At 45.1% G+C, this 24409-nt stretch overlaps 1 protein-coding gene across 2 annotated transcripts in view; it reads right to left on the bottom strand.

The window, feature by feature from the left end:
• Window positions 1-4942: 4942 nt before the first annotated feature.
• Window positions 4943-24409, bottom strand: part of GASK1A (golgi associated kinase 1A) — a 90005-nt gene continuing 70538 nt past the window's right edge. For both annotated transcript variants that reach the window (XM_033930070.1, XM_033930071.1), the window contains exons 4-5: window positions 9738-9841; window positions 4943-6321 (exon numbers count right to left, since the gene is read on the bottom strand). In XM_033930070.1, coding sequence (XP_033785961.1) covers window positions 6132-6321; window positions 9738-9841 — 294 coding nt within the window. In that variant the 3' untranslated portion in view covers window positions 4943-6131. The remainder of the gene's footprint in view (window positions 6322-9737; window positions 9842-24409) is intronic.

The following is a 24409-nucleotide window of genomic DNA, read 5'->3' as shown; positions in this document are numbered from 1 at the left end:
ATTTTCGTCCTGTGGAACTTCTCCTGAACCTGTATCCAGGTAAATAGCAGCCCCTGGATACCTGCTATACACAGCTCTTCATAAAGGCGGTTAATAAATCCCAATAAATAAATAAATAGAGACAGAAATAGTCAATGGTAGACCATATCCATGCTCTAGCATTGAATACCTGGGTCATCAGCAGATGCCAACTGATATTGAGTGCTGGCACCCACATACCTAACTGGGCATAGAGAAAGCTGCATAAAAAGCAGTTAGGTTAAGTAGGTAGGTACCAGCACTGAATACTGCTGGTGTCCACACATTTTACAGCTCTGTCCCGGCATGGTTTGGATTGTGCCTTTTGTATCTGCACTGCGAAGGAGCTAACCCAGTTTGTTTAGTAGCCCACAAAATCACCTTTTATCCAGTTATAAATCATATAACACCCTGGTATGTGATTTTCATACATTTTTAGGACCTTGAGGAAGGAGTGTTTCTTCGAAACACGGACGTTCATCAACCTTCTTGGACCATATTTTGGATACAAACTGTTTTATGTTCACATCTATGTTTGTTGATTAAAGACTTGGCATCTTGTACACCAGTCCTGCAGTTTTTTCCTTTATTCGTTGTTGGATTGTGCCTGAACATCAACCCCTATACATTCATTAAGCCATCATAAGAACATAAGAATAACCTTACTGGATCAGACCAATGGTCCATCTAGCCCAATATTCCCGTCTTCATGGAAGCCAATCTAAGTCACACGTACCTGGCAAAAGCCCAAATAGTAGCAGTATCTACCTGATCACTGATGTGAAGCTGTGTGCTTGAGCTGCCCACCAGCACCTCACTGAATGGAGATGGGGCTGGGCGCTTGCATCACATAATATGAAATCATAATTCTAAATGAATATAAATGTAGCAGATGGTTTTCCACAGAACACTGTCAGAAGGTTTTCAGCAAGGCAGATGGCTAGATCACATCAGCAGCAGTTCTGAAGCCGATGCTCAATAGAAGACCATGACTAGGTTTATTTATAAATGGAAATAAATCAATTCCTATCTCCTTTTTTTAGACAAATGCTTTCTTTTTGACTGTAGCAGACTTTGAGCCCCATTTTAGATAAAATTTAGAAATTAAAAAATGACGCCTCCAGGCAGTGGCGTACCAAGGGGGGGGGGGCGGGAGGGGCGGTCCGCCCCGGGTGCCAGCCCTGAAGGGGTGCTCCCGGCCTTGCCGTTCAGTCCCCCCACACCCCTGAAGGACCACTCGCCCCACTGACCTTCCTGCACCACCTGTGAAGCAGCAAGCAGCAGGATCACGAGGTCAGCTATCCCTGAGCTGCTTGGGCGCTGCTTCCTGCGCCGCGGTCCCGCCCCTCCTCTGACGTCAGAGGACGGGCGGGAACGCGGCGCAGGAAGCAGTGCCTAAGCAGCGCAGGGATAGCTGACGTCGCGATCCTGCTGCGGCTGCTTCATAGGTGGTGCAGGAAGGTCAGTGGGGCGAGCGGTCCTTCGGGGGGGGTGGGGACTGAACGGCAAGGCCGGGAGCATAGGTAGTGCTGCTTCATAGGTGGTGCGGGGAGGCCAGGGGGGCGAGCGGTCCTTCAGGGTGGGGCGGGTGGGCAGGCAGGCAGGCATTCAAGGGGGAGGGGGGTGACAGGCAGGCAGGCCTTCAAGGGGAGGGGACAGGCCTTCGGGGGGTGTGCAGACCTTCAAGGGGAAGGGACAGGCCTTCAAGGGGGGGGGCAGGCAGGCCTTCAAGGGGGACAGGTCTACAAGGGGGGACAGGTCTACAAGGGGGTGGGCAGGCCTACAAGGGGGTGGGACAGGCCTTCAGGGGGGGTGCAGGCCTTCAGGGGGGTGCAGGACTTCAGGGGGGGTGCAGGCCTTCAAGGGGGGGACAGGCAGGCAGGCCTACAAGGGGGGGGACAGGCCTACAAGGGGGTGGGACAGGCCTTCAAGGGGGGACAGGCCTTCAGGGGGGTGCAGGCCTTTGGGGGGGGTGCAGACCTTCAAGGGGGGGGGGACAGGCCTTCAAGGGGGGGACAGGCAGGCAGGTCTTCAAGGTGGGGGGACAGGCCTACAAGGGGGAGGGACAGGCCTACAAGGGGGTGGGACAGGCCTACAAGGGGGTGGGACAGGCCTTCAAGGGGGGTGCAGGCCTTCAAGGGGGGACAGGCAGACCTTTAAGGAGGGACAGGCCTTTGGGGGGGACCCTGGTTTAGAAGTACACGGAGGGAAGGGGGTGTTCAAAGAGACGTGCATATGCCAAACTTTGGGGGGGGGATGAAGAAATAATGGGTCTGAAAATAGAGGAGAGGGAGAGAAATGATGGACCATGAGATTTAGGGAGGGAAGGAACTGAAAGGGAGAGAAATTGGACACAAGGGATGGTGTGGAGGAGGGATAGAGATACTGGTTAGGAGGGTAATTGGGAAAAGAAAGGAAGAGATGGTGGACTCTGGGGTGGTAGGGAAGGAGGGAGAGATGCCGGATGAAAGGGTAGTTAAGAAAAGGTGGATCTGTGGAGGGAGATGAAAAAAAGGAAAGATACCAGACTTCCTGGGGAGGGAAGGGAAATGGAAAGGGAGGACAGAGTTGGCAGATGGATGGTTAGCATGCAGAAAGAAGGAGACCCTGGCAAGCAAGTTATCAGAAGAAAACCAGAGCCTTGGACCAACAAGATTTGAAATATAACCAGACAACAAAAGGTAGAAAAATTAATTTTATTTTCTGTTTTGTGATTATAATATGTCAGATTTGAAATGTGTATCCTGACAGAGCTGGTGTTGGACTGCAAACGTGAGCTAGGATTTAACAGAGAGAGGAAAAGTCCTTTTTGTTTCTTTATTTTATTTACACCACAGCGCCAGTGTGGTTAGGAGAAACCAAAGGGGGTGAAAAAGCTATAAAACCCACCAGGAGTTTTGAAAAAAATCAACCAACTGGGCAGGAAAATCGAATTGAAAAACCAATTCAATAGGCTGAATCGAATCGAAATTTTTTTTCCTGAATCTGGCAGCATTAGTTTGCGCTACTGTCTTAGACTTTAGGACCTGGGATTGGGGAGAGATGGCATCCTCAGTACTTTATAATGCAAGTGAAACGAGGATTTGGTCAGACTTTTGAAAGGTCTGCAGAAAAAAAATATTGTATAGGCCGGGGACATGAAACAGCAGGAAATGGGAACTTTTCTTCCTTCTATTTTTGTGAATGGAAAGGCTGAGGATGTCAGAGAGTTCAGTTAAAATATGTGCTTTATAAGAAAATATAATAATGTGTTTTATAAAGTTTATAGCATAGCTGGCCTACCCAGTGAGGTGTTTCTAGTGGTGGTGGTGGCAGCGTGTCAATGTGTTGAGAGGAAGAGGTGGTCTGGGAAATTCTGCTGAGCAAACTCCGGGCCCATTTCCACCCCCCAGTTAGTCCACTCCACTCAATTGGTTCACACACTGAGTGGGTCTTTGGGTGTTGTGTTGGGATCTCTTCCAGTGGTTTATCAGTATCTCCTTCTGGTCTAAGGAAGGAAACTTTGTTATCCTTAGCATTGACCTACAGAATATGTTTGTAACAGCGCTGCTTGTGTGGCATTAGGCTATGTAGTGATCGAAAGAAAAAAACAGACCTTTGCACATTTTTGCACTATATGGTGGGTGTATGAGGAGATTCACATTTCCTGCACAGCTAAGTCCATGTGAAGTTACCTTGTGCTGTATTTGACATCTAGCAAGGTCTCTGTTTGAAAGGAAAGATCTAAACTTAAAAATGAAGTGGCCAGAAGTTATGGTAAAAGCAGATAGTGTAGCTGGTTTTAAGAAAGATTTGGACAAATTCCTGGAGGAAAAGTCCATAATCTGTTATTAAGACATGGGGGAAGTGTCTGCTTGCCCTGGATCGGTAGCATGGAATGTTGCTACTCTTTGGGTTTTGACCAGGTATTAGTGTCCTGGATTGGCTACCATGAGAATGGGCTACTGGGCATGATGGACCATTGGTCTGACCCAGTTAGGCTATTCTTATGTTATGTTCTCATCTGTAAGGGCCTTTGTTTTCACTTCTTATTTTAATGTATTTTTTTTCTGGGAACTTATCAGTGTTTTTTATAATGGGAACAAAAATGGAAGAGAATTAATGCGTGTGGGATGAGGGGGTAACTAATTTCTTCAGCTAAATAATTCAATCCACTTCAAACAGACATAGGAGAACTCACGCACCATTCACACACCCTCCAACCAAAAACGTTAAAAGAAAAAAACTGTTCGACAACCTCCTAGCCATTCGAGCTGCAACACTCGACCCCCAATCCTACAACCAATTGACATCGACCACATACTGCAAAACCTTCAAAAAGAAATAAAAAACCTTCTATTCAAAAAACACATAAAACCGAACTAACACAATCAGAACTGTCCCAAGCATCACCTGCAACTACTCCATATGTACTTCTGATGTCATGACAATTCAGACATAATTTATGTTATGTTATGTTTGGAATATAAGAAAATTTTCACTGCCTGTTTCTATTCTGACCATTTATTCCATTTCATGGTCATTACAAAAAATATTTTTTTACATGGGGGGGTGTCAAAAAATGATGGGCCCCGGGTGCCACATACCCTAGGTACGCCACTGCCTCCAGGTCAGGATATAGTTGGTTCAGGCACTGACAGGAAAGTAAGGTTTGACAGCTGACCCACCCACACACACATACACGCAAATGAAAAAAAAAACAACCAAATTGAAGATCGACAGGAGAGATGCTCACTCTCTCCTGTCACCTCGCACAATCACACAACATTGCTACCCCCCCCACAGCGGAAGAGAAGCCCCCTCCCTCCTGCCACCAAGCAATACCCCCCAACACCTCCCAGCAATGGGAGAAATGCCCACTCCCTCCCACCACGTAACCCCTCAACCCCCCATGTCTCCAACAACCCCCGCCCCTCTCCCTTACCTCATTAACAATGGCTGGTTGGAGGGATGCCTACTCCCTCTGGCCAGCAGGCCTGCCTCTTCAAAATGGTGGGCATCCTGGGATACACCGGGGAGGGGCATGTCGCTGATTGGCCCAAGTTGTTTAAAATCATGTGCTTAACATTTAAGGCACTTCACTTTTCCCAGCTGGTTTACCTAGTATCTGTTTCCATACTGCATACTCCGTCCCATGCTTTGAGGTCGATTGATGCTAATAGACTTGTTCTCCCCTCTCCCAAATTGGCTCATTATGAATCCACTCGAAAATCAGCATATTTTTATATTTCCCCTTTTATATGGAATAATTTACCTCCTTTTACTCGAGTAGAACAATCCTTTTTTAATTTAAGTCTCTTTTAAAAACATATATTTTTTTTTAATGGCTTTTAACTGTTCTCTTTAGGAAAACTGATTAGAATTAGATGACACAATTGGATTTATGTGTGACTTGTTACTTGTTTGGTTGTGGACTTTCCTTTTATTTTTTGGTGTTCCTTTTCTTTGTATTTATGCTTCCTTAATTCCTCCCTGCCACCCCTCTCCAGTTTAAAGGACCTTTGAGTGCCGAACTGGCACTTCTGAGCCCCTCAGTCCAGCCTGGTTCCCCTAGTTTAATAGTCCATCCAGTTCAGCACCATATCCCCGAGTAATGAAATGACATAGACTAGTTCTCTCAGCCTAGCTTATCCCCTCAGAGGGGATACTGCTTTTCTGTGGTTACAATCAAAGCAGTTTACATATTATTTTCAGGTATTTATTTTATAGCTGAGGCAATGGAGGGTTAAGTGACTTGTCCAGCCTAGAAACACAAGGCACTATAGTGGAAATTGGACCCCGTTCCTCAGATTAGGCTGCTACACTAACCATTAGGCTACTCCTCCATACCGATGGATGGAGGACGGGTTCAAGACGTGAGCACCTATATGTCTTCATAAAACACCAACTAAGCACCTGCCTACTTGCCCTCTTAAACCAGATATTCTGTTATAAAATCACCTTCTAAGTGGAGAAGCTATCAATATGGTCTCCATTAGGATCATTTTAGTATTAACTTGGGCTATTTTCGCACCGGGCCTAGTTTATGCAGTGAGACTTAGCAAACCATCCTCAATGTGAGCAAACAAAATAATCTCTCCGGAGAAAAGTCTGGGCCTGGTGCAGTTTTCCTGCTATTGTAAACTGCGATCCTGGATGTACTGTAGCAGGATTTGTGCCCTTCGCTCAATGGTCTGCAGCAATGCTTTGAGTCCCTGCTGCCCGCCCTGGCTTTCCCAGAATTCTTGATCTGTGAAGAGCGATTTCCTGAGCATGTTCTGTAAGCAACCCGACCGAAGCACGGCCACCGCAGTCTCGGGAAACCTGGAGGAAGAAGGTACAGGGAAATGACCAAACTCAGAACTGCAAAGAAAATGCATGGATTCATTAATATAGGTAATACCATAGAGGGTACAGATTACTTTCAGTGTTGCATGAAATAATAAATAGTGCCTGAGTTTCTTAAACGTTGTAGTTCTCATTGACAAATATCTTCTGTGTTTTATAGATTCTGTCTTGCATACTCTGTCTTGCTGCCAAACAAGTAGAGAAGGCCTCATCCAAGGCAAGGCAAATGATGGGATGTATCAAGAGAAGCTTCGTCAGTCGCAAACCTGAAGTTATAATGCCACTTTACAGAGCCATGGTGAGACCTCATCTGGAATACTGTGTGCAATTCTGGAGGCCACATTACCGTAAAGATGTGCTTCGAGCCGAGTCGGTCCAGCGGATGGCCACTAGGATGGTCTCCGAACTCAAGGGTCTCTCATACGAAGAAAGACTGGGCAAATTGCAGCTCTATACTCTAGAGGAACGCAGGGAAAGGGGTGATATGATTGAGACATTTAAATACGTCACAGGTCGTGTCGAGCTGGAAGACGACATATTCGTTCCCAAGGGACCCTCGGTCACAAGGGGGCACCCGCTTAAACTCAGAGGAGGGAAATTTAGTGGTGACACCAGGAAGTACTTCTTCACAGAAAGGGTGGTGGATCATTGGAACAAACTTCCGGTGCAGGTGATCAAGGCCACCAGCGTGCTCGACTTTAAGAATAAATGGGCCATCCACGTGGGATCCCTACGAAGGTCGAGCTAAGGAACTAAGTCATCAGCACTCAGACTTAATGGGGTGGGTCAGTAGAGTGGGCAGACTTGATGGGCTGTAGCCCTTTTCTGCCGTCATCTTTCTGTTTCTGTTTCTACTCATTTAGGACCTCTTTTACTAAGCTATAGTACAGGTTTCTACCACAGCCCGTGGCACTAAATGCTCCAACGCTCATAGAAACCTCTATTGCTGCTTAGTAAAAAGGAGAAGGGGATTAATAAAGAATCCATTTGCTAGAAATTGGATATATTGCAACATAATACGTACATAATGTTCTTCACTCCCTAGGAGTAATGATTTTGTAGGCTGGTATTAAAAATATGATATTAAGTGATTAAACTGGGAGAAATATCTCAGAACAGAGCCTTAATTCAACTTGTGATTCTCTGAAACCGAGTAAGATGTGTCAGAATATTAGGGCGGGGTTGAAGGGATGTTATTCTGGTCACCACACTACTAGTTGGATGCACAGTGCTTACTAATTAAATGTGCCAGGCTGGGACACCCTCCCCCCCCAGTCAATTCGGTCCATTACAGAGGCCCCCCTTGATATATTTGAACAGCCAGTGCTACGATTTGCAAAGCTGGTGCTTTTTGTCTCGAATATATGCACATAGCATTGGATTCTATATAAGGTGCAAAGATTTGCACACCTCAAATGTGTACACAAATTAATGGAGTAACAAATCCTTAGCTATCAAATTGGGTGCTAACAACCAATTACTAACATTAATTGGCGCACATTAAAATTTGTGGGCGCACTATTCTATGAGGCATGATGCCTAACTCTACTAGTGTGTAACTCAAAAGGGGGCGTGGCCAGGGGGCTCCAAAATATTACATGCAGAGTTCTAAACTACAGCCTCAGCCTGCCTAATTTGGATGCCGGCATTTACACCAGGTTTCAGCAGTCGTCAGACACAGAAATCGGCACTGTGATTCTACAAAAGGCACACACCCTTCACAGAATGGCGCTTAGTGCCAACTGTTTCCGACGCCATAATTTCAGCACCATTTGTAGAATTCCCTCCATAATGTAATGCTAGATGCAGAGAGTGTGCAAGAGAGTGGTCAAACAGATCGGTAAATTCAACATTAATATTCAGCTGGTGGTGATCAGTGACTTTTTTCGCCACTGCTGGCCGAATGCCAGGATTTGCAAAGCCATGCAACATCCGGGCACCAGCATTGAATATACAAGTATGGGTGAACAACCAGAACGTAACTGGTTAAATGCCAGTATTCAGCCTTGACTAGTTCAGTCAAACCAGCCAAAGATAACTTAGGGCTAACTTAGGACTAGATTCACTAACCTGCCGATCGTGCCCGATCTGCGGCAGGCCGACTGATCCATAACAGTATTTAAATGGGGGCGATCGGAGGAACGCCCCCCTCCGACCACACGGATCGCTAGTGAGCGATCCTGAAGCATGCGCAGACCATCTTCTTTGCCTGTAGCTGGTCTGCGCATGCTTACAGCAGCAATATTTTTTTTTTTTCTTTTAACTTCACTTTCGAGTCCTGCAGGTTAAAACCACTGGCTTGCACTGCGGGAAAGGGCAGGAGAGTTGGGGCAGAGAGCAGGGCAGTCGGAAAGGACTTGAGCGACTGTTCCTCAGCAGCCCAGTCTTGATCGGTTAGCCCAGTCGGTGTCCCTCATTTTTTTTAGCCTACCTGCCTCCATTTGAATGCCATTCCCCCTCATTTGCATGCGCAGATCGGAGGATGATCAGGGCAGAAGTTTGTGAATTGGGTCGGAGGAAAATCGGGTCACAAAGGGGTCACTAAGTGGTTGGGATTTGATCGGTGGACTTGGTGAATCTAGTCCTTAACCAGTTTAGGACTGAATATTAGCACTTAACCAGTTAAGTGCTGACTCTGCCCTGAGTCCACCTCCAGATCACTCAATGAATAGCCAGTTTCAGCTTAGTGCTGATATTCAGTGGCAATATCCAATTAGGTGCTGCTGAATTTCAATGGATAGCCCCATACAGGTGATTTAACCAGTAGGAGCCTCTTCTACTTGGTTAAATTGCTTTAGTGGTTCTTATTGCCCAGCTTGCTCTGTCCTGACTACACACATCAGACTTCAATACAAAGATAGTGAGTGTAGAAAGGCCACAGATGGAGCAATGAAGCAGGAGACACTTTCATAGATTGAAAAGGTAATTCGCTGGAAATGGCCAGATATTTCTTATTGTAATTTGCCTAGAACTGAAAGTTTAAGATTAAGGCGGAATAGAAGTCAATAAATGTAATGTAACCTTTATTTTAAGACCCCCCACACGGCTCTTATTTCAGCAAATACCTACGTAAGATGTCATAACCTTGTAAATAAATTCACAAATCCACAGAGAGGAATTTCATATAATCACAACCGTGAATCAGAAGTGTTGCTTCTCGTTTCATGTTTCTTTCATTCGTTACTCCATCTGTGACCTTTCTACACTATCTTTGTATTGTAGACCTTTGAATGACTTATTTTGCCTCTGGTGTACTTCACAATACACATCAGACTGACAAATTGGATTCAGGTCAAAATTCTTAAATCTGGGAGACCAAGAACTGTCGATCTTGCATGAAGCCAAACAAGTGACATGGTTAAGGTACATGACTGAGCTATAACCCTTCTTACCGATCAATTCCTTCCAACAGCCTGAAATTCAGTTTTTCTTCAGGGTGATCAGGTCTTCCAGCGTTATCAATGTAAACCAAGTGAGATGGATTACTTTCACGAACCTGAGGATATAAAAAATTAAAAAAATGGGTGACAGCTTCAATGAGACAGTCTTTGTATTTTTAAAAAAATATTTTTTATTCCTTTTAAAGCCAACATAAAGTGCAACAGATAATGAACAAATATTTCAATGAACAGCATTCATTTCATTCAAATATAATAATAAGTATATATTACCACCACCACCACCACCTCCCCCACCTCCCTCCTCCCCTCCCCCCTTCCTGGATGTGTTCAACACTCATAGAGAAACTAAAGGGTAATACTAATCATCAAGTCAAACAAAATTTTGTTAATGGGTCCCAAATTGTTTTTAAATTACTGTAGTGTCCCAATTGTGTTGCATGTGTACGTTCAAATTTATAAACTTGGCATAAAGATTCCCACCAGAAATTGCAGTCCTTGTATTTTTTGTTATACCGATTGCATAATTTGCATAAAATTGACAAAACAAGATCTAATAGGTGTTGGCATTGTATCTTGTAAGTGGGTACCTTGGATCATCTTTTATTTTTTTGTGCCTTAATGTTTTCATTTTGGAAGTTTATTTGGAGTAAGATAATATACATTCTTCAGGTACCCATACCGTTATCTTATAGAACGGTCTTGTTTGGTACCTCATTCATGACTAATTACCCATTTAAAAAACATAGGGATAATCTCCTTCTAATAATGATGGGTGTTGGGATCGATTAAATTTAACCTTTTGGTGGGAGTCTCTTTGTTTATACTCCTGTTATGAGCAAATTCTGGCAAAAGAATCAGGGGACTCCAAGAAATTTAATGAGATTTGGGGACCATTGGAGACTTGTATTAAAGATCTCTAATAAGGTTTTACTTAGTTCCTGTCTGCTTTCATTTATTCTATTGTAGTTTCCTGATTAGGGGATAGGGGGAGGGTGGGGGGAAAGTAGGGAGGGGGGAGGGATTTTAACATTTTGGGTTTTATGCTTAGAATACAAGTGCTTCTATGTATTATTGTATTATATTTTGCACTTGTTGTATGTTGTTGTTGTATGCTCATAAAATTAATAAAAACTATATTAAGCTTGGAAAAAAAGGTGACTGATCTTTTATAGAATGAACACATCAACCATATATGTAACACCAAGCCTTATAAAAAGTTCAAGTCTTGTGAATTTTGTGGGTCCATCAGCACCACCCTTCCATTTCACCCTGCCCCCTTTCTCTCCCTGCACTACTCTATCATTCCAGCAGTCCTGCTCCTTTCTCACGATGACTATAGCTGCCGGCTGCCGGTCCACCCCACTTTGACGTACTAGCTCTGGAGCAGAGTCGGCAGCTGCGTGCTGGAAGGTCCCACGATGACTCCAGGCTTTGCTCCGGAAGAAGTAAGTTATGTCGGAGGGGGTTGACCTGGCAGATGCAGGGAGTTGCGGCAAGGATCCACAATGACTGCGTCTGCCGGGTCCACCCCCTCCAACATAACTTACTTCTTCCGAAGCAAAGCTGGCAGACGAGTCATCAGGGACCTTCCTGCACCTCAGCGCAGCTGCTGACTCTGCTCTAGAGCAGTGTTTCTCAACCTTTTTATACCCGTGGACCGGCAGAAATAAAAGAATTATTTTGTGGACCAAACTACTAAGACTGAAATTTAAAAAACACATTTCTGCCCCATCTCCGCAAGCTCAGTCCCCGCAAACCATCTGATCCCATCCATATAAGTCTCAGTTATGATTTTATATTGAACATATTTTATTAAAGTATAAAAAGAAACAATATTCTGTACAATTGTCATTTTATGAATATAAATATACAGAGCAAGGACCAACAAAACCCCTGTCTCCCCTCCCCTTCACATATATCCCCTCTACTATCAAGAAAACTGAACAAGCCAAATTATTATAGAATGCTACACAGAAATATCATGCTAACAGAATATTGCAGTCACACATGACAGGAATAGTGTTAGGGGAATGCCCCCTGGTCCGAGAGAGCCCTAAGCCAGCTGGAAGCTAAAGAAGCACTGCCTGGGCTTTGCAGTCCCCAGTTATGTCTCTAGCAGGATACATATTTCAAATCTGATATATTCTAATGACAAAATAGAAATAAAATGATTTTTTTTTCTACCTTTTGTTGTCTCTGGTTTCTGCTTTTATCTTCTTTTCACTCTTTTCCTTCCAGCGTCTGCCCTATCTCTTCAATCCAGCATCTGCCCGTTCCATCCATTGTCTGCCCCTTCCAGAAACTGTCTGTCTCCCCCTGCCATCTCTCCTCTAGACCCCCACCCCCTTTGGTCTGGCATCTATCATCTTCCCTCTGTTCCCTCATGGTCTGGCATCTTTCTCCTTTCATCTCTCTTTCCCGCCCCCCTGTGGTTTTTAGCATCTCTCTCTTCTCATTTCCTCTGCTCAGATCTGATATCTCTGTCTCCTTCCCCGTTCTCTGGCATCTCTCTCCTTCTCTGATCTTCCTTCTTTATTTTCTGCGTCCGTCTAAATTTGTTCTTACTATGCAGTCCTCAAAATCCCTCTTTTCAGTATGTCTACCCACAGCATGCCACCCCTTTCCTTCACCCCTCCACTATCTCTATCTTCTTCCCCATCCAGCATATGTCCTTTTTCTTTATCCCTCCTTCCATCCAGTATGTGTTCTCTTTCTCCACTTCCATTGCTCTCCCTTCTACCCACTTCCATCATCTGCCCTCTTCTCTCTCCCCACTTCCATCATCTGCCCCTTCTCTCTCTTCTCCCCACTTCCATCATCTGCCCTCTTCTCTCTCCCCTTCTCTCCACTTTCATCATCTGCCCCTTCTCTCTCTTTCCCCCCACTTCCATCATCTGCCCTCTTCTCTCTCTTCCCCCCACTTTCATCATCTGCCCTCTTCTCTCTCCCCTTCTCTCCACTTCTATCATCTGCCCCTTCTCTCTCTTCCCCCACTTCCATCATCTGCCCTCTTCTCTCTCCCCACTTCCATCATATGCCCCTTCTCCCCACTTCCATCATCTGCCCCTTCTCCCCACTTCCATCATCTGCCCCTTCTCCCCACTTCCATCATCTGCCCCTTCTCTCTCTTTCCCCCCTTCCATCATCTGCCCCCTTCTCTCTTCCCCTTCACCCCACTTCCATCATCTGCCCTCTTCTCTCTCTTTCCCCCTACTTCGATCATCTGCCCTCTTCTCTCTCCCCCTTCTCTCCACTTCCATCTTCTGCCCCTTCTCTCTCTTTCCCCCACTTCCATCATCTGCCCCTTCTCTCTCTTTCCCCCCACTTCCATCATCTGCCCTCTTCTCTCTCCCCCTTCTCTCCACTTCCATCTTCTGCCCCTTCTCTCTCTTTCCCCCACTTCCATCATCTGGCCCATTCTCTCAATCTCTCCATCCACCACAGGCCCATCTTTCTCCCTTCCTCACCTTTCCAATTTTGGCAACAAGATCAGCAAGGGCCCCCTCCCCTCCGTGACGGCACTCAGCGGCATCGGTGCCCCCCCCCCCCGTGTCAGCACTCAAGTTCGGCCTCCTTCTCCCGGCATCAACAGAACTTCAGATCGGCAACAGGTGCTCAGTCAAAAGCTTCCCTCTGACTGAACTGCCTGGGCGGAAACAGGAAGCTGAGCACCTGTTGCCGATCTGAAGTTCTGTTGATGCCAGGAGAAGGAGGCCGAACTTGAGTGCTGTTGCGGGGGGCGCTGATGCCACTGAGTGCCGTCGCTGGGGGGAGGGCACCAATGCCACTGAGTGCCGTCGCCAATGCCGCTGAGTGCTGTCGCCGTTGCAGCCTAGGAATTTTCCGGACCTGGCCGGCTGTGCACTCCCCCTAAGACTGCACCCGGGGCAGACTTCCCCCCTGCCCCCCCTTGGTACGCCACTGCAGACCACAATTGCCGTACCAGAAGCGATGTGTGACATGGAGCATTGTCATTTTCTACGCACATCAGTAAGCCCTTATAAAAGATGTTCAGATCCTCAGAAATCTCCCTAATAGTCAATGGCCTGTTTGATCAAATCATTTCGCTTACTCTTTCAACATTCTCTTGGGTTTTTGATGTTGAAGGACGTCTTGATCTCTCCTCATCTTCAACTGATTCACAACCATTACAAAATTGCTTGAACCATTTGTAAACCGCCTTCATGGCCACTGCAGCTTCACCATAAACTAATTTTAATATTTCATAGAAACATAGAAATAGACAGCAGATAAGGGCCACGGCCCATCCAGTCTGCCCACCCGAAAGACCCTCCCCTATCTTTGCCCTGTGAATAGATCCCATGTGTCGATCCCATTTGGCCTTAAAATCAGGCACGCTGCTGGCCTCAATCTCCTGCAGTGGAAGACTATTCCAGCGATCAACCACCCTTTCAGTGAAAAAGAATTTCCTGGTGTCACCTCGTAGTTTCCCGCCCCTGATTTTCCACAGATGCCCTCGTTGCTGTGGGACCCTTGAAAAAGAAGATATCTTCCTCCGCCTCGATGCGGCCTGTGAGATACTTGAACGTCTCGATCATGTCCCCCCTCTCTCTGCGCTCCTCGAGCAAGTATAGCTGTAATTTGTCTAGCCGTTCTTTGTACGGGAGATCCTTGAGTCCCGAGACCATCCGGGTGGCCATTCTCTGAACCGACTCCAGTCTCAGCACATCCTTGCGATAATGCGGCCTCCAAAATTGCACACAGTATTCCAGGTGGGGCCTTACCATGGATCTATACAATGACATAATGACTTAAGGCTTACGGCTGACGAAACCCCTGCGTGTACAATCTATGATTTGTCTTGCCTTGGATGAAGCTTGCTTCACTTGATTGGCAGCCTTCATGTCCTCACTGACGATCACCCCTAAGTCTCGTTCTGCTACCATTCTTGTTAGGATCTCGCCATTAAGGGTATAAGTCTTGCATGGATTTTGGCTGCCCAGGTACATAACTTTGCATTTTTTGGCATTGAAGCTGAGTTGCCAGGTCCTAGACCAGCGCTCCAGTAGGAATAGGTCTTGCATCATGTTGTCGGGCATTGAATCTTCGTCCATTGTGCATTTGCCCACTACATTATTTAGTTTGGCGTCATTGGCAAATAATGTTATTTTACCTCGAAGCCCTTCAGCCAAGTCTCTTATAAAGATGTTGAATAGGATCGGGCCCAAGACCGAGCGCTATGGCACTCCACTGATCACCAGTGCTCCCTCTAAGCGGGCGGGTGTTGTGAGCAAACCTTTTTTCGCTGTGAGCTAGCGCCAGCAAGTTATGAGCCAACTCGCCCGATTCTCCTCTCGCCGCCCTGCCATCTGCCGTACGCCGTGCGCTGTGATGAGAAACGTGTGCGCTGCGATGTATATTTTGTGCGCCAGCGCACGCCAGCGCAGCTTAGCGGGAACACTGCTGATCACCTCCGTCATTTTAGAGGGGGTGCCGTTCACCACTACCCTTTGAAGCCTACCTCCAAGCCAGTCCCAACCCATTTCGTCAATGTGTCACCTAATCCTATAGAACTCATCTTGCTCAGCAACCTGCGGTGTGGTACGCTATCGAATGCTTTGCTAAAGTCCAAGTACACGATGTCCAGGGATTCCCCAACATCCAGCTTCCCCATCACCCAGTCAAAGAAGCTGATCAGGTTGGATTGGCATGATCTCCCCTTAGTAAATCCATGTTGACGGGGATCATGTATTTCTTCTGCACTTTTTTGCAGTTTGAAACAAAATTTCATGTTAATGCATTGTTCGTGATCCATGATTTACGGCACCCTTTAAAACACACCTTCTCTCAACTGTAGCTCACAACCGACCTACTGCACAGAAAGAAGTTTAAACTTTTGACGCATGGTTACTAAGGTTCGATGCACCGTTTCCCATATTGAAGATCGCTGTCTTTTCGCTGGATAACGCTCGGCAACAGCATTCACTGTATTTTCAGATCACACCTCACACTTTTTAAAAAAAATTAAGACAATTAAAAAACAGCAGCCTGAAAGACTTCCACCTTTACATAAAATATACTTCTTGTCGGCGTTCAAAAAAAAAAAAAAACAACCCTTCCTTTTCTGACCCTGAGACTCAACCTCAGGCAAGAACTCCGAGTCCTATGGACCTTTCAAACATATTAGAAAGTTGTCAAGAGGAAGTTATTACATGTGCTACACTTCTTGTGACATTTGTGTTCCAACAAAATGGGGAAGCTCTCCGTCTTTTTTTTAGGCATGGAGAAACTTCCTTCTTGGAAAGGAAAATTTCTATGTTCCCAGATGTTTCAAAAACAACACAAACAAGAAGGAAAAAGTTCCTTGGAATGAAAGAAGATGTGAAATAGAGAATGACACGGTAACAAAATTCATCTCCGTTCCCGTCCCCGCGGATAACCTCTTTTCTATTTGCCTCTTGATCTCTCTGTCTATCTGCTATCTCTCTTTAATCTAATCTAAATCTAAATCTTAGATTTATATACCAAATCATCTCTTAAAATTAAGGGCTTGATTCGGTTTACATAATTAGATTACAAAAAAGAATCCATTAACACTTGGAACCATTACCTAAAAAGCAATGAAACAATGTTTAAAACTGTACGTCATGTTCTTGTAAATTGCTTAGTTTTAAGCGATTCATAAATTTTTTAAATAAATGTAGTTTTTTAAGGTTTTATGAAAAATCTGAAGAGATAGACAAGATCTTAAGTGAAGAGGTAGTTCATTCCATATCGCAGTTAATAAGTACGAAAAGGAACGAGAGATTTTGCCGATGAACTTTATTCCTTTTATAGAAAGGAAAGAGAGCTTATACATATGAATTGTTCTTGAGCCGAATCAAGCCCTTAATTTTAAGAGATGATTTGGTATATAAATCTAAGACTTGAGCCGATTGGAGAATTGGGCAGATAAATGGCAGATGAAGTTTAATGTAGAAAAATGCAAAGTGATGCACTTAGGCAGAAAAAATAAGGAACACAAGTATAGTATGTCAGGTGCAACTCTGGGAAAATCTGAACAGGAAAAGGACCTGGGAGTATTAATCGATAGGACACTGAAGCCGTCGGTGCAATGTGCGGCGGCAGCGAAGAACGCCAATAGAATGCTAGGCATGATAAAGAAGGGAATCACGAGTAGATCGGAGAAAGTCATAATGCCGCTTTATAGAGCGATGGTCAGACCACACTTGGAATACTGCGTCCAGCATTGGTCTCCATACCTAAAGTAGTCATACTGCTAGAGAGGGTGCAGAGACGAGCAACAAAGCTGGTGAAAGGTATGGAGAACCTGGATTACGAGGAAAGACTTAAGAGACTGGGGTTGTTCTCCCTTGAGAAAAGGAGACTACGAGGGGATATGATCGAGACATTCAAAATACTGAAAGGAATCGACAAAATAGAGCAGGAAAAAACGTTATTTACAATGTCCAATGTGGCACGGACAAGAGGACATGGGCTGAAGCTAAGGGGGGACAAGTTCAAGACAAATATCAGGAAGTTCTGCTTCACACAACGAGTGGTGGACACCTGGAATGCTCTCCCAGAAGAAGTAATTGCGGAATCCACCATTCTACGATTTAAGGGTAAGCTAGATGTACATCTCCTTATGAGTGGCATGAAGTGACATGGGTAGGGGTAGGCTAGATGCACTTCTCTTTACGAGAAGCTTGAAGCGATATGGGGACCAAAACTATGCCAGGGTACACCTGGCGGGGCCTCCGCGTGTGCGGATCGCCGGATTTGATGGACCTAGGGTCTGTCCCGGAGATGGCGCTTCTTATGTTCTCATGTTCTGCTTCCTGAAGATCTCATAGTGTTTACAGATAAGGGAACAATGAGTCCCTGCCTTCCCAGCCCTCCTCTCTGATTGAAGCTCTCTCTCTCTCCCTACCTCCCTAGTGTGCACCTTTTGGTGCGTCCGTCCAAAATAATTGCCCCCCCCCCCCCGAGTCTTGCCTCTTTTAGAAAAAAAACTCGCTGGCATCCCAATAGAGTCCTTTCTTGCTCCCAATAATCAAATCTGATGATCTAGCAGAGAGTAGGAGGTTAGTGATTCATAGAAACTCTCTCAGGTAGAAGAGATCTCTGACTCAGAGCTAGGAATAAAAAAACCCCTTATAAATGCTCATAGTTCTCATCCTTCTTGTTTATCTCCTGTCCTGGGTAGGAGGCTGAGGTCTAAGGCTGTGGTGCCCAGTCCCTCTGGGTCGGGGAGATTTCTTGGGATCCTGTGAGGTTTGCTGAGAATAGAAAGGATCGAAAAGTGATTGCGTGTGACACTTTTAATCTCCTATGAGACATGACTACTGTTTTGTGTTATTGATGGAGACTAAAAAATGCACATTTCTGTATGCAGGTTCATAACTTAGACTCTCTACCCCATATGCTCTAAGATTAATGGATGGCAGAAGATAATTTTTAAGAACTGTAAAGCCTGATTATTAATCTGTTCACTGAAGTATATATTGATTGAAAGTATTAGGTTGTAAACCATTTTATAACCTCTCATGGGAGAGACATTATATACAATTATCTTGGAGGCGTATTGTCACACCTATGCCCCCAAAGAGCGTGGTGGGCAACCAGGTAGTGACACACTGCTTAAACCTAGTGTGGTCCCCCTGGAACTAGAGGAGCCTCCCAGGACATTTATCTCTAGGCAGCAGCCTAGAACTGCTGTTGCAAATGGTCTTTTAATGAACCCCACTTAGAATGGCCATAAGAAAAAAAATGTAAACTTTATTTGGTCAATGGCCTCAAAATCATAGTCCATAACAGGTTTCAATGAAAGCATAACATAACCAAACGAAAAGATTCCTCCAAAACAAACTTTAACTTTGTTGCAAGCTCTGGACTTTAGTAGATAGATCATACACAGTCCTCTTCACCAGAATCTAATGTTAGGAATGCTTTTGCAAGGAAAAAAAAATACAATCATTTCGATTAACTGCTTCACTATTTTACAGCAGCCCAAAATAAGTAGCTCTCTGTTCCTGAGCTCAGGATGGGAGCATATTGCAGTGATTAATAAGCCAGAAATACTGGTAGCCAGGAGAAAGAGCACAATTTACACTTCTGTGAAGTAGGTTCTTTAGCAAGGCATACAGACAGCTTTATGGCATTTATGCAGTAGATAGCAAATCCTGGTTCTTAAAGATGAACTCAATCAAAACTGGGATGGTGCTTAACAGAGAAAACATACCAGCTTTAAACTCAGAGATTTTCAATACGTTTCTAAGAAGCATGTAGGCTCAGTGTAATCAAAGGAGCTGCCATGGTAACTTAGTTTAATCACTGTTCTGTACAGTGAAGGAGACAGTCCCTTAGTTTTAAGGCACAGAGAGGGAAAAAAATGCAGAAACTTTACAGTCCAAAAATACCTTCTCTTGCAGTCTGCATACCAGGAAAAATGTAGCAAAGAAAACATCCAACAAACTCACGTTTGTTTCAAGCCACTTCCATTCTCTCTGGCCAAGTTTCAGCTGCAGCTCCACTCTCTTCAAAGACCATAGCCTCACTCGGCTCTGAGATAAGAAAATCTGAGGTCAAGTTACCCTCCGCTTGCTTCTCTGTCATCTCCCAATCCGTGCTGTGTACCTCAGCTGGCTGGTCTGTGGTAAGTTCAGTCCCCCTCTGAGCTTCCTGTCTCTCCCTTTGCTCTCTGCTGAGCCTCGCTTTAAGCTGAGGAAAACCACACACCCTTAGCTTCAGTGGGGGGAAGGGCTTTCCTTCCTCAGCCTGCGGACGTTTCTATGAGGGAAAACTTTCTTTCTGGTTTCGGCCTTACAGTAACTGGGTAATAGCAAGGCAGAGATTTCCTGCTTGGCTTTGATACTACCTCAGGTAAGGCAAACCATTCCTGTTCTGTCTCAGTCTCATCTTCACTGCTCATAGGGTAGTCAGCTAAATTACTGTCATGGGCTCTGACCTGGTCTACCTTTCTGTACCGCGGTTTGTATGATTTCCTGAATTTTCCTGTGATAAACCTTGGGATTACAGTAGATTTGTCCCTCTAACAAGGGAAGAAAGTACCTCTTACCTCAGGTATGCACCCAGGTTTACAGATTTTCAATTGCATCCCATTAGAATATTAGAAAATCACATGCTCTGTTTGTATTTCCCTCTGTTAAAGGCTGCAAAGGCAAGAAATACAATGATCATCTGCTTTCATTTCAAGCAACTTTTTGTGGCAAAGACTTTCGTTCACCTCTCACTCTTATGAACACTTTAGGAAACAATTGAAGTCTTATCTTTTCCCTAAGTACTTGTCTGAGTAGTTATCTATGACCCTTTTTTGTAGATTATATAATTTTTGTAAACCACATTGAACTCACGGTTATGCGGTATAGAAATATGATGTTATGTTATGGTATAGCCTCAAATCTAGAAGCTCTAATCTGTGATGCATGTGGAGTACTTTCTCTTTGATGTTCTGGACTGTGAGTACTTGATTTACTTTTGAACTCCTAAACTGTGCTTTGTGAACTGGGTTTGAATTTCTGAGCTACTAATCCTATCTGAGTTTTCACTAGGATGTTACCCTATATATTTTGTTATCCTAGGAGAAGCAGGCAGCATATTCTCACATATGGGCGACGTATGGACAGCATGAAAGTGTACTGTCACTAAGTTTTAAGAAACTTTGTGACTGTCCACACCGCGCATGTGTGAGTGCCTTTTCTGCTCAACGCCCACTCGTGGTACCTCAGTTCTTCATTTTCCAAGGAGCAAAGAAGTCTGTTTTTGACTGAACTCTGTTCAGTCGGTATTGCCTTTCCGCTTCGTGTTTCTTTTTTCCTAGTTTATAGTTTTACTTTTGTTTGTATTATTTAAAAAAGAAAAAAAAAAGTCCTGGATATTCAATGCTAGTAACCGGACAGGGCCTAGCATTGAACATCTGGAGCTAATTCTGACTATGGCAGTCACTGACTACAGAGGGCTGAATATCTACTGGTGGGCATGTAGAAGGAGAAGGGACTGGATGTGTGCCAAGGACCAGGTCAAAAGTTATCCGGACAACAGAGATATTCAGCCACTCTCTGGATTACTACTATGCATAAAGCTGACTTGCCAAAAAGCAAACCTAACATTTGCACTGAAGCGATGACACAGCTGTCACACAAAACGCACGTTCAGCGGTGCTTGCAATCTATATTCCCTTTAAGAGGAGTATGTGAACAATTACCGTATTTCACGCATATAACGCGCACCCGTGTAAAACGTGCACACGGATATAGCGCGCGGGAAAACAACATTTATGTAAAAAAATTCCCGTATAGCGCACACACGGGTATAGCGCGCATTGAATTACTGGTAAAACCTCCTCCTGCCTTGCCGCCCGACTCCCCTCTTGCCGTTCTGCCCCAAATCGTTGCCCTACTCCTGCCTTGCCGCCCGACTCTCCTCTTGCCGCTCTGGCCCGAATCGCTGCCCTGCTCCTGCCTTGCCGCCCGACTCTCCTCTTGCCGCTCTGCCCTGAATCGCTGCCCTGCTCCTGCCTTGCCACCCAACTCTCCTCTTGCCGCACTGGCCCGAATCGCTGCCCTGCTCCTGCCTTGCCGCCCGACTCTCCTCTTGCCGCTCTGGCCCAAATCCCTGCCCTGCTCCTGCCTTGCCGCCGGACTCTACCTTTGCCGCTCTGCCCCGAATCGCTGCCCTGCTCCTGCCTTGCCACCCGACTCTCCTCTTGCTACCCTGCTCCCAGCTCTGTAAGCATGCGCAGACCAAAGAAGATGCTCTGAGCATGCTTGTACTCAGTTTTCTGCTGCCGGGTTGTCGGGGCGCGCTTTTGATCACTGTGTCCGTGTCCCCCTTCATCTCAATCTGTTGTTTATCTGGCCTTGTAATTTGCCCAGTGACCCATTGAATAGGATTTTGCCTATACAACAGCATCCCAGCCTTTGGGTAAGCCTATAAAAGATCATTAATGCTGCATGTAGAGCCCACATTTTAATTTGATCTCTTCAGATTGGTATTCTGCATTTATCTAGTAGAGTTTATCAATTAAATTTAAATTTACCGCCTTAATGCCAGGAATGAGACGAAAGTCATATACACCGGACTTTAAGCTTAAAGTCGTTGCGAAAGCTGAGGAAATAGGCAACCGGGCCGCAGCGAGAGAGTTCGATGTTGGAGAAACATCAGTGCATGAATGGAGAAAAGATAAGAAGGAACTGGAGAAATGCAATCCGCAAAAACAGGCACGTCGTGGGGCCAAACCAAAATGGCCTCAGCTGGAGGATGACTTGAAGCAGTGGATTCTGGGGAGAAGGGAGCAAAATCAATCAGTCTCTACTGTTGCAATTCAAATGAAGACAAAACTACTTGCCAATGGAAGAGGAATACCCAACTTCAAAGCTGGCTTCAACATGGATCTCAAAATTTATGAAAAGGAACGGACTATCTGTTCGAATGAGAACAACTGTTGGCCAGCGACTTCCGGATGACTGGCAGCAAAAATTGATCGATTTCCGTGACTTTGTCGCCAAAGAAATATCTGAACTTGTCATCACTGCAAAGGACGTCATCAACATGGATGAAATTCCAATGGCATTCGACATTCCAGCGACAAGAACCGTAGCCCCCACAGGTACTAAATCTGTTGCCATCACCACAACTGGGCATGAAAGAACGTGTTTTACAGTAGTTCTTGGTTGCTCAGCTAGCGGGGTTAAGTTAAAGCCCATGGTCATTTTCAAAAGGGTCACTATGCCCTGTGAAAAACTGCCCACCTGTGTGGTTGTGCACTGCAACAAGAAGGGATGGATGGACTGCGACGTAATGAGATTGTGGGTAGATAAATGCTTTAGGGCAAGACAGGGTGGATTTTTTTCAAAAAAAAATCCTTGTTAATTTTTGATGCCATGGCTGTCCACAAAGAAAAAAATGTTCAGGCCTACATTAATTCTACTGGTGCCCACATCGCTGTGATACCTGGAGGCCTGACATGTAAGTTGCAGCCACTTGACATCGCAGTGAATCATCCATTCAAGACTTTTGTTAGAAAGGAGTGGGAGGAGTGGATGCAGAGCGGCACGCACGAGTACACACCCGCGGGGCGGCTGAAGCGGGCAACTTTCACAGAAGTCTGCATGTGGATGGCTTCAGCATGGGATAAAATAACACCAGATACTATTCGAAACGGATTTAGAAAAGCGGGCATTGTTTATGAAACCAATGATACTACTACCGGTAATCATGCAGCGGAAGGAGGCAACAACACGGATATCAGCGATGATGATGACGACGATGACGATATCACTTCGGAAATAAACGAGGATTGTCTGCAGGCCGTGCTCACTTTATTTAATGATGATGATGACAATTCGGATTTTGATGGATTCAACGATTCAGATGACTGTGATGATGACGACTGAATAAACCAGTAAACTTTGTTTATTTACAGCTTTACCGTAATTACGGTAACTGTATTTAGATTATTTTGTCCTCGATACTTCGTTTGATCTAGATTACCGGTAAATGTTATAGTTTATAAGAATGAGCATGTGATTTCTGTTCTTGTTGCTGAATTCATACCCACTAACTCTAGATTAAAAGTTATATGGTAGTTTATAAGAATGAACAGTTTTTTTCTTTTGACGTTTTTGTTGGAGGGTATGTGAATGGTGCGTGAGTTCTCCTATGTCTGGTTGAGGTGGTTGAGGTGGATTGAATTATTTAGCTGAAGAAATTACGGTAGTTAACCTCCCCCCCCCCCCATTTCACACACATTACGGTAATTCTCTTCCATTTTTGTTCCCATTATAAAAAACACTGATAAGTTCCCAGAAAAAAATACATTAAAATAAGAAGTGAAAACAAAGGCCCCTACAGATGAGAACATAAGAATAGCCTAACTGGGTCAGACCAATGGTCCATCATGCCCAGTAGCCCATTCTCATGGTAGTCTATCCAGGTCACTACCTGGTCAAAACCCAAAGAATAGCAACATTCCATGCTATCGAACCAGGGCAAGCAGACACTTCCCCCATGTCTTAATAACAGACTATGGACTTTTCCTCCAGGAATTTGTCCAAACCTTTTTAAAACCAGCAACGCTATCTGCTTTTACCATAACTTAGATCTTTCCTTCCAAACAGAGACCTTGCTGACGTCAGAGAAAGGGCGGGACTGCGGCAGAGGAAGCAGCGCAGGGCTCAGAGAAGGGGCGGGACCGCTGGCAGAGGAAGCAGCAGGGCTCACTGGCATCGCGAACCTACGGTAGGCTGCTTCTCCGTGCAGGGGGGGCTGGGGGATGAATCGGACGTCCGGGGGGGGTGCGAGCGGTCCTTCAGGGTGGGGGTGCGAGCGGTCCTTCAGGGTGGGGGTGCCAGTGGTCCTTCGGGGTGGGGCATCATGCTTTCAGGGCTGGGGGATGAATCGGACATCGGGGGGGAACCATGTAAAAAAAAATTGTACAACGCGCTCACGCATATAACGCGCATGGTTATGCTCGGTTTGTAAAATCGTGTATAACGCGCGCGTTATATGCGTGAAAATACGGTAGTCATACATTTTACAAGGTCACTTACAAAATACTGACCCAACATGACTTTCAAACAAATTAAACTATAGAAATTAAACTAAATCAATTACCATATGTGTGATTTTTTTTGCGCTATATACAGAAAAGCATTGCTTATACTGGGATCAAAAATTGT

The sequence above is a fragment of the Geotrypetes seraphini genome, chromosome 2, assembly GCF_902459505.1.
Source record: "Geotrypetes seraphini chromosome 2, aGeoSer1.1, whole genome shotgun sequence".
Lineage (NCBI taxonomy): Eukaryota > Metazoa > Chordata > Amphibia > Gymnophiona > Dermophiidae > Geotrypetes > Geotrypetes seraphini.
The sequence above is the reverse complement of the archived record's forward strand: the minus strand, read 5'-3'. Positions and strand labels throughout refer to the sequence as shown.